At 39.1% G+C, this 11316-nt stretch overlaps 1 protein-coding gene across 1 annotated transcript in view; it reads right to left on the bottom strand.

The window, feature by feature from the left end:
* LOC117292705 (fibrillin-2-like) overlaps positions 1 to 10680 on the bottom strand; it is a 60356-nt gene extending 49676 nt beyond the window's left edge. The window contains exons 1-10 of the mRNA XM_033774845.1: positions 10602 to 10680; positions 7559 to 9844; positions 5612 to 5842; positions 4672 to 4785; positions 4035 to 4148; positions 3277 to 3390; positions 2426 to 2539; positions 1673 to 1786; positions 681 to 794; positions 68 to 181 (exon numbers count right to left, since the gene is read on the bottom strand). Of these exons, the coding sequence (XP_033630736.1) occupies positions 68 to 181; positions 681 to 794; positions 1673 to 1786; positions 2426 to 2539; positions 3277 to 3390; positions 4035 to 4148; positions 4672 to 4785; positions 5612 to 5842; positions 7559 to 9815 (3286 nt within the window). The 5' untranslated portion in view covers positions 9816 to 9844; positions 10602 to 10680. The remainder of the gene's footprint in view (positions 1 to 67; positions 182 to 680; positions 795 to 1672; positions 1787 to 2425; positions 2540 to 3276; positions 3391 to 4034; positions 4149 to 4671; positions 4786 to 5611; positions 5843 to 7558; positions 9845 to 10601) is intronic.
* Positions 10681 to 11316: the final 636 nt, after the last annotated feature.

Genomic DNA, 11316 nt, shown 5'->3' on the forward strand with positions numbered 1-11316 from the left:
ACAAAGCAAGTAATCCAATACCTGGTGTCCCTCTATGTATGATATCTTTTTTCTGCTGTGTACATACCTTGTTCACAATGAATGCCAGTAAATCCTGTCCGACAACTACAAGTGTAGACGGTGAACATATTATTACAGACTGCTTGGTTCAGGCATGGATTGGACACACAGGGATCCAACTCTGAAAGCAAACACAAAGCAGGGTTAATATAACAAACGTTTATTTCACTTAAGAACACTGGACATTATTGGTAAATAGTCAAATAATTATTAGCATAAAACCTTACTTGGTAACGAGTAATGGGGAGAGGTTGATAGTATCAAACATTGTGAGTAACTGCTCCCTCTGAAGTGACGTAGTTTTCCCGAGCCAATATGGCTATACCAGTTTTATTTTGTTTTTTTAGGGTTTTTAGTCCATCCTATGGTTTGTATTTTTAAATTGCTGTTCCTTCCTCCTATTGCTACGGTGCTTTGTTGTGGGTGCTGTTTTTTTTCTCTTCAATAATCTGGATTTGCTTGTGTTTTAATATTCTTTTGTGTGACTTTTAAATGTTTCAGTGCAACCCCTTTTTTATATTGTAAAATTATATTTGTTATCGTTGGCAGGGGTCTGGTTTTACACATCTCTTGATGACAGTTTTTATACTTTCCCCAAAATAAAAACTTTAAACACAAACCTGTTTCACAGTTGTTACCAGTATGGGATACTGGACAGCTACATGAGTATCCATTCAATATATCTAAACAGCCTCCACCATTCAAACAAGGATTGCTCGTACACTCATCAATATCTGTAATACAATAATAAGAATAATAATAGTGAAGTTCTTTATAGTGCAAGTACCTACCAACAAGGTACTCTAGGCGTTTAGTATATACATTATTACAAAAAGAAATCTGAGACCCAACTATGTATCACCTTATAAGGGGTTTAGAAGGTGCTACGGCGTATTCAGCAGCCACTACCAGGATGATCGGGGCAAACCATTCCCTTTTTTAGAAAAGTGCACTAGGTTCTTTATCTTGCGTTACACAACACATGGGACCAACGGCGTTACGTCCCATCCAAAGGACGAAGCAATGGTTAAGTATCTTGCTTAAGGACACAAGTGTCACGGCTGGGGATTCGAACCCACACTCTGCTGCTCAGAAACACCAAAGCTTGAGTCTGGTGCTCTTAAATGCTAGACCACGACACTTCCAATATACCTATATATTGGTTATCATTGTTATGAAATCTTTTAATTTTGCTAACTCCCTTGTAATCAAATGAATCAACAAAAACAAGAATAGATAACGGAGAATGTACAGTGAGTCATTATCTGGCAAAAATCTTTTTTTTTCTTTATTTGTTGTTGCCTTTTTAAATATGTTTGTTCATTGGTGTTTGTGCTTATTTTTTGACGCCCTGCTTTTTTAAATATATATATATTTTTTTTATTTCCTTCTGTGTATTGATGTCTTTTTACTTATTGCAGTTCAGCCATCGGGCTGCAATATGGTGTCTTTACACTTTTATGAAAACTTATATCACATTGCACACATGGCAAAATTTGACGACCGATATACATGAACCAATTAGATCTAATAATGATGAACATGGACACGTACAAATAAAGCTAGGTCAGTTCATTAAATAATTGTTTTAACGACTTGTTATAACACTTACCATTATCACAATTGGTACCATTGAAGCCTGACGCACATTGGCAGACGTACTGGGTAGTTGTACTCTGACATGTTGCACCATTCTGGCACGGAGTATTGAAGCAGAAATCAATCTCTGAAATATCAAAATCAACGTCATATTATTTAGAACTTTATTACAACATATGTATTTGGTCTGTGGTAACACCATGTGTATATCTACTTGCCAGGTAGATTTTGTTCTTTGGAGCACTGTCTTGCTATATATTCTACTAACGCGGAGTAGATCTTTCTGATTTTCGAGAGACTTACTCTATTCTGAAAAAAACTGTCCTGCTTTTAAATTTCTACTTGGGCGATAGGTAGAGATAATTATTATAATATCCTCAGAGTTTGTTGTTACTCACTCTTGTCTTCTTCTGTCAGTATCATTGGGGATAGGAACACCTAAATCAAACTCTGATCAGCAGAGCTTACATGTAGGTTCGAGTCCCGGTCAGGACACTTGTAGCAAGAAAAACCATAATTGCTTCATCCTTTGGATGGGACGTACAGCCGTAGCTCCCGTGTGTTGTGTTATGCACATAAAAGAACCCAGTGCACTTATTGTAAAGAGAAAGGGGTTCGCCATGGTGCTTTAGAGGAATAGGTCTGATATTTCAAAAATGTAGCTCCACTACTTGCAGGAAAACACAATGAGCCCTTTGATATGACCCGGGTGTGATAAAGAGCTATATAAGAACCTATTATTGTTAAATTTGATTAATATTTGTACCTATGCCACAAAGAGGGCCGGTGTAGCCCTGTCTGCACACACACTGGTAGCTGTTCAAAAGGTTGTTACATGAAGCACCGTTCAGACATGGATCACTTAAACATTCATCTACATCTGAAATCAATTACAGATGAAATAACAAAAACAGGATTAGAAATATAACTATTTTATACTTAATGAGGATCTCAAAAGAATCATGTATCATGGCCAAGAAAGTGCACTGAACTCAAGTTATGTGCCCAATTGCATGGCTCTGCTTACCGTAAGCAAAGAATCGGTGCTTGCATGAGCAGGAAAATCCATGCTTACGCCAAGCATATTTCACAGGTTAGCAGGAAATTTATGCATGTGCATGTGCATACTCCATGTTACATAGGCATAATTTGCTAACACAGCTAGCGCAGAAATTTGTTGCTTGCAAAGTAAGCGGAAAAAGGTGATCGTAAACAAAATTCTGCGGTAAGCAGAGCCATGAAACGACTTGTCCACAAGTCTATCATTAAAAAGTGGAGCGCTATTCTTGGGGGTACAACCAATTACAATATCTTTTTTTGGAGGAAGTGTTAGCTCAAAGAAGACCCGTTTGATTTATTCTCAACATTTCGATTATCATGCTCCTGTTGTCTTCAGGAAACTATTAAAGGGGTGTGTCTTTGGGTTTGTGACATAAATAAACTGTTTCGGTCAATGGCCAGTGATCAACAATGGGCAAGTTCAACAGAAACAGTTATTGGTTAGGACCGCAAAAATTAACCCCTGGAGATGCTTATCTTGTAAACGTTATAGAAATTTCAGACAAATATTTACTAGATAATGGGTCTAGAACATAAAGTAATTTATAACACAGTTACCTATAGAACACATTGGTCCAGTCCAACCAAGTTCACAAATACACTGGTATCCATTCAACTGGTTCACACAATTTGCTCCATTAGAACATGGACTACTCATGCACTCATTGATATCTGTGAATATAAAAACGATAAATGACCATGGTCGTTAAGACAATCTTACTCTACAGATATGGTGCATGAAATTCTTGTAAATCATTACATGGTGCTATATGTAAAGGAATACTTCAACACGTAATTCAACAATACCATGCAGGAAAAATACTGAGCACTTTGAGATGTCCATCAACCCATAGGGCTTCTGATAATGGAGGGCGCTGCACTGTGGCGCCCACCTTGTGTGCTCAGTGTCTTATATTTGTCTCGTTTTTGTCACTTTTTAATACATTTGTTAGACTTATTTATTGCTTATACTAAATTTTTTGTAATTAATTCTGTGTTTTTAAAATGTAATGTTTTTTTGTTTTTCTATAAGTATCAAATTTGAATCTTTTTAGTGCACACAGGGAAAACAATTTTCACTTTTTACTGGCAATCTGTGATAAAATAAATAAACTGAATTGAATTGAATTAATGCGTCTTATTATTTTTATGATCATATTTTGTGGATCTTATTTTTGACCTTTTAATGGTTTTGCTTTTGATGGTTTAAAGATAGTTTTGATTGCTATTGCGCCTGGGAGCAATTTTAATGGATTTGACGCTATACAAATGTGTTTTATTATTATTATTATTATTATTATTATTATTATTATTACCTTGGCTGCAATCAAATCCTGCATATCCAGGTTGGCACTGACAAACAAAGAAGTCAAATTGATTGAGGCAGGTAGCGTTATTCTGGCATGGTGTTCCAATACAAGCGTCTTTAGCTACAAGAAAAACAAAGGATAAACAACAACAATAATCAATCAAACATTATATTATTGTTATATTTGGTTAGACATTACTTTAGTTCTTGTTCAAAAAGAGGCTATGTACTTTTTTCTAACACAAAGCACAATGTCTACAGATTTATATTAAACTGTCACCAAAATAATTTTCGTCTCAGTTTTAGAATGTAACTCATTTCTCAACAACTACAGCACCTCAGTAAGTTATATTTGAAGGGAAACTTTCTACTATCATTATCTCCAAACCCTATAAGCTGTGGACATATTGAAAAAGTACTCAAAATCCTTTAAAAAGAATTTGTCAAATTTCACTGGAAGACTCAAGTTCTCATAGCCAAGTTACTTCCGAGTGTGGGTTGGAATCCAAGACCTTTTGTCTTGAGCAAGACCATTAATTCCTTCTCTTAACCTATCTAGGTGTATAAAATGTGAACCTGAAACGGCAGAGACAGTACTTTGTTGGTTTCACCTCTTAGCTCACACACATGTACACTGTACTTACCGATTTCACACTGGTTGCCTGTCCATTCAATGGAGCAGTCACACTCATAAGTACTTGCAAGGTTTCTACAGAAGCCTCCATTAAGACATGGCGTTGACGAACAGAAGTTCACAGCTGCAATCAAAAAGAGAGTCGCACTACAATAAGCAACAAAGCAAATTTAAGCAAAATTTTGCGAAGCTTTTTATTTAGTACCTTGTCGTGGCCAAACGGCTTAGTTTATGGACCCTTCCCATGAAATATACTAATTACCTTCACACATACATGTACGCACAGACCCTATTGGCTGGCAAACATCATAGAGTTGTGCAATAAGCAGACGCGCAATTGCGTCTGCGTCACGCAGCCATTAGCCGTGTACAAAACAGCGCAATGTTCCCTCATCACCACACCCACAAGCTCACGCATTGTCAGCAGCATAGTAGGGTTTAATCCATTCAGTGTTAGGGAACCACTTCAATTCATTTAGAGATTATCATTACATGGTGTTACCGCAAACCTTCCATATACACGTAGCACCATTCTATTAAGTCCACAGTGCTTACGCAAACAGACATTAGCAATGCAAATAATAGAACAAATGGCAAAAAGGAATTACAGAAAGCAACTAAGGAAACAGATATTTTTTCAGTGCTTTCTTGAACAAAGGAGTACGTACAATGTATGGTGATGGGGAGGTTGTTACACATGTGGTCAGGTAGTGGCTTAAGAGAAGAATTAGATAGTTTTCCTGCAATTTTGCCATTATTTACGGCCGATGAAAGAGGTCCATTGATCAACTGCGAAACGTTGTATGAAAAGTGGCTACTGTAAGTTTGTGTACACACGTACTCAGCGGCTTGAGTACCATGTTTGGTAACTACGTGCGCTATATAAGACTTTGATCTTATTTTTATTATTTTTAAATGGATAATTTAGACACTTTAGAAAAAAGATTTACCTGTTTCACATCGAGTTCCTATCCATCCAACGGCACACGTACATTCATATGAGCTTCCTACATTACTACACACACCAGCATTCAGACATGGATTCAAACTACATGCATCAGGGATCTCACAGGTAGCTCCAGTCCAGACTCCAGTACAGGAACAAATGTAGGCAAATCTGTCTGGATCCTCTGCACACTGCCCATTGTTCTTACATGGACCACTCACACAAGCCAATATTTCTGCAAACAAATGAGCTTGTGTTATTAAATACTCAAGCTCTTGTGATTCTGTTCAGCAGTGTGTGGGTTCGGGAGTCGTGACACGTGTGTCCCTGAGCTAGACACTTAACTACATGCTTCTCTCCACCCAGGGGTAAATGGGTGCAGAGATGATTCTTATAATTGATTTTACCGAGTAACGCATAATTGTTGCACAGGCTGTGTACTCCCCAGGGAGCTGAGATGGTTTAAGGAATGAATTAAATGGCCCAGTGACCAGGGGTAACAATGTTGGAAGCTCTTTGAGACGCCCTTCGGGTGTGAAAAGCGCTATATACAAAGTGGTTATTATTATTATTAAACACTGTGGCATGGTATGGCCTAGCAATTAAGAGTATCGGATTCAAACTCTGTAGTTTCTTATCACCTGAGGGTGGGTTCGGGTCCCAGTCATGACACCCTTGTCCTTAAGCAAGACACTTAACCATGATGCTTTGTCCTTCGGATTGGCTGTAAGCCTTTGGTCTTGTATGTTGTGTATTAATGTGCGTACAAGAACCCAGTGCACATATCGAAAAAAAACAAGGGGTTCACCAGGGTATTCCTGGTTTGATTGGCTGCATATTGCGCCAAAGCACCTTGTAAACCATTACATGGTGCTATGTCAAAGGACTAGGTCTCATTATTCAAACGTTGTCCAAAATACCTTGCAGGAAAATACTGTATGTTAAAGTGCCTTGAGCGATTATGAGTGACGGTGTGATTTTTATTATAATTATAAATAGGATATGCATTGTTGTACTTGGGCACTATTTGGTTATTATTTTATTTTTATTTTTTTTATATATTCCAGGTTGTATCGTTACCCGGGTGTGATCCCTGGCTACACGGCAGTTTGCGGTTTAATGGCTTCTGACAGGCACCCCCGAACAAAGATATTGACAAAATTGGGAGACCACCAACATAGGGCTAGATAGCTCAGTTGGTAGAGCGCCGGCACGTTAAATCGGAGGTCGTTGGTTCAAATCCCGCTCTAGTCAATTTTCTTTGTTCAATCCAAAATCATTTAAAACAAATGTTCCCAGTCAGTTTCCCTTGTGGTTTATTATTTGATATCTGATATAAAAAAGTCGCATCCCCTTAAGGTGATCCCCTGTCTGCCGCTTCCCAGGTTGTATCGTTACCCGGGTGTGATCCCTGGCTACACGGCAGTTTGCGGTTTAATGGCTTCTGACAGGCACCCCCGAACAAAGATATTGACAAAATTGGGAGACCACCAACATAGGGCTAGATAGCTCAGTTGGTAGAGCGCCGGCACGTTAAACCGGAGGTCGTTGGTTCAAATCCCGCTCTAGTCAATTTTCTTTGTTCAATCCAAAATCATTTAAAACAAATGTTCCCAGTCAGTTTCCCTTGTGGTTTATTATTTGATATTATATATATATATATAGATATCAAATAATAAACCATATATATATATATTTTTTTTTTTATCATAAACATCACTGGCTGAGCAAGAAATGTTAACAAATGTCACCACAACAAGATCTGCCTGTATACTAGCAATGCATGCAATTCAGATGCTTTGTTAATATTCGCTGTTCCACAAGTGACGTTACATCCTAAAAAGGCTTGCTTTTGTGGCATGTTGTGGCCAAACAGAAAAAAGCAAGGGACTCAATACTGGTGATTCTGACCAAATTGTGAAATGATTTTTGAAAAAAAACACCAACTTACGAATATCACAATTTGTTCCACTCCATCCAATTCTGCATGTGCAAGTATAAGAGGTCTGATTCCCAAGGCAAGTAGCTCCATTCAAGCAAGGACTGGACAAACAAACATCAACCTGAGTGTCACAGTTCAGTCCTGTCCATCCAGCCGTACATTGACAAGAATAAGATGTCTGACCATTCACACATGTGGCTCCATTCTGACAAGGACTGGACGCACAAACATCAACCTGAGTGTCACAGTTCAGTCCTGTCCATCCAGCCGTACATTGACAAGAATAAGATGCCTGACCATTCACACATGTGGCTCCATTCTGACAAGGACTGGACGCACAAACATCAACCTGAGTGTCACAGTTCAGTCCTGTCCATCCAGCCGTACATTGACAAGAATAAGATGTCTGACCATTCACACATGTGGCTCCATTCTGACAAGGACTGGACGCACAAACATCAACCTGAGTGTCACAGTTCAGTCCTGTCCATCCAGCCATACATTGACAAGAATATGATGTCTGACCATTCACACATGTGGCTCCATTCTGACAAGGACTGGACACACAAACATCAACCTGAGTGTCACAGTTCAGTCCTGTCCATCCAGCCGTACATTGACAAGAATAAGATGTCTGACCATTCACACATGCGGCTCCATTCTGACAAGGACTGGACACACAAACATCAACCTGAGTGTCACAGTTCAGTCCTGTCCATCCAGCCATACATTGACAAGAATATGATGTCTGACCATTCACACATGTGGCTCCATTCTGACAAGGACTGGACACACAAACATCAACCTGAGTGTCACAGTTCAGTCCTGTCCATCCAGCCGTACATTGACAAGAATATGATGTCTGACCATTCACACATGTGGCTCCATTCTGACAAGGACTGGACACACAAACATCAACCTGAGTGTCACAGTTCAGTCCTGTCCATCCAGCCGTACATTGACAAGAATAAGATGTCTGACCATTCACACATGCGGCTCCATTCTGACAAGGACTGGACACACAAACATCAACCTGAGTGTCACAGTTCAGTCCTGTCCATCCAGCCGTACATTGACAAGAATAAGATGTCTGACCATTCACACATGTGGCTCCATTCTGACAAGGACTGGACACACAAACATCAACCTGAGTGTCACAGTTCAGTCCTGTCCATCCAGCCGTACATTGACAAGAATAAGATGTCTGACCATTCACACATGCGGCTCCATTCTGACAAGGACTGGACACACAAACATCAACCTGAGTGTCACATTTCAGTCCTGTCCATCCAGCCGTACATTGACAAGAATAAGATGTCTGACCATTCACACATGTGGCTCCATTCTGACAAGGACTGGACGCACAAACATCAACCTGAGTGTCACAGTTCAGTCCTGTCCATCCAGCCGTACATTGACAAGAATAAGATGTCTGACCATTCACACATGTGGCTCCATTCTGACAAGGACTGGACGCACAAACATCAACCTGAGTGTCACAGTTCAGTCCTGTCCATCCAGCCGTACATTGACAAGAATAAGATGTCTGACCATTCACACATGTGGCTCCATTCTGACAAGGACTGGACGCACAAACATCAACCTGAGTGTCACAGTTCAGTCCTGTCCATCCAGCCGTACATTGACAAGAATAAGATGTCTGACCATTCACACATGTGGCTCCATTCTGACAAGGACTGGACGCACAAACATCAACCTGAGTGTCACAGTTCAGTCCTGTCCATCCAGCCGTACATTGACAAGAATAAGATGTCTGACCATTCACACATGTGGCTCCATTCTGACAAGGACTGGACGCACAAACATCAACCTGAGTGTCACAGTTCAGTCCTGTCCATCCAGCCGTACATTGACAAGAATATGACGTCTGACCATTCACACATGTGGCTCCATTCTGACAAGGACTGGACACACAAACATCAACCTGAGTGTCACAGTTCAGTCCTGTCCATCCAGCCGTACATTGACAAGAATAAGATGTCTGACCATTCACACATGTGGCTCCATTCTGACAAGGACTGGACGCACAAACATCAACCTGAGTGTCACAGTTCAGTCCTGTCCATCCAGCCGTACATTGACAAGAATAAGATGTCTGACCATTCACACATGTGGCTCCATTCTGACAAGGACTGGACACACAAACATCAACCGGAGTGTCACAGTTCAGTCCTGCCCATCCAGCCGTACATTGACAGAAGAAGGCAAAATTGTTTCCACTTTCCAGGCAAGTTCCTCCATTCATGCAGGGTTGACTTCCACAGCTCAATATAACTATAAAAGAAACAATATACTGGGATTAAAATTAAGAAAATTACAAGATTCCAACATGAAAGAGACCAAAGCAATGGCATATGACTGCAAAATTTGAAATATTTCCATTCATTCAACAGTAAGCCTAGGCAACTAGTGAAATTTACTACTCGACTAACAGCATCTCAAATAGTTGCGACTTTGACACTAGACACAACTGATTTTAACTCCCAAGTTGCATTACGACATATTGTTTGCCGTAGGTACAATATGGTAAAATTCGTGCTGAATGGATTGAAAGATTGTGTCACAGATGTCTGATAGTGTTTCGTAAGTTAATTATGTTGTCATGAATAGTTGTGAGCGACACAGTTGGTTTATCAAGCAGGAAGTCGCACTGCTAGTCGAGGCGGAACAATTAATCAAGAATATGTATAACAGTTGTCGCGGCTGGACAAAGCAATCAATAGTCACGACTTTGACACTAGTCACACTAGTCGCCCGAGCTTATTCAACAGCATCAACAAATGGGTAAAAAAAAAAAAATTAATATTCTTTATCCCCGATGCAAATTTAACATCTAAAAAGCATTAACAACTTAAGGGGCATGTCTGTAAATGAAATTCGTTGTTTAAATTATTTAAAAACCCATATTATATATTTCTGTTTATTTTATTGGAGATTCTATAAACGTTTTCTTGAAAAATTGATACAAAAAAACCTTAACAAAACTAACAAAGATTATTTTGAGGATGGTGTCATGTGAATTGCCACTTACGACTTTCACAGTTGGTTCCAGTCCATCCAGAAACACATTGGCAGATGTAGGTAAATGTATCCTGTGATTCAAGGCATGTCCCTTCATTCAGACATGGCTGACTTGAACAACTAAACAGACCTAAGGCAACAACAACAACAACAACAAGATTAACTCCACTTCATTGCTAGTCTTACAACAACACAGTATATAATAAAGGCAAAGTGTACCGTTTGACTGTTTTAACCCTATATAATGTAAATGAAGATGTGTTTACAATAAACTAACATGTGCAAATTACATTTGAAAAGGTGGTCGTGTTTTTGAGATATCACCGAAAATGCAGAGCGATTATGTCCACGCGGGAAGACAATCCCCAATAGGAATACACAATCTGAGAATTGTTTTTTGTTGTAACGATTCTTAGATTCAAAATTTGGGGCATAACCTGATATCTTTTTATATAACCACATTAATTCAAAGTGGAATGTTTCTCAAAATGCTTTATACTATGCTGTGGTCTTCTAACCCCAAAATTGTATTGGCATTCATTTTTAAAGTAACCACAAAACGTATACCTCTCTTTCAAGACTGTTCTATTGTAGTCTTTATTGTTGAAACACACGAGTAAGTTTGTATGAAATTTGTCAGAGTTTTTATTGCAATTTACTTCATAACATGTCACAAAGAGGGTAATTGAAAAAAAAGTACATACGTATTTGACAGTTTTGTCCGG

Source organism: Asterias rubens, chromosome 7 (assembly GCF_902459465.1).
Source record: "Asterias rubens chromosome 7, eAstRub1.3, whole genome shotgun sequence".
Taxonomy (NCBI): Eukaryota; Metazoa; Echinodermata; class Asteroidea; order Forcipulatida; family Asteriidae; genus Asterias; species Asterias rubens.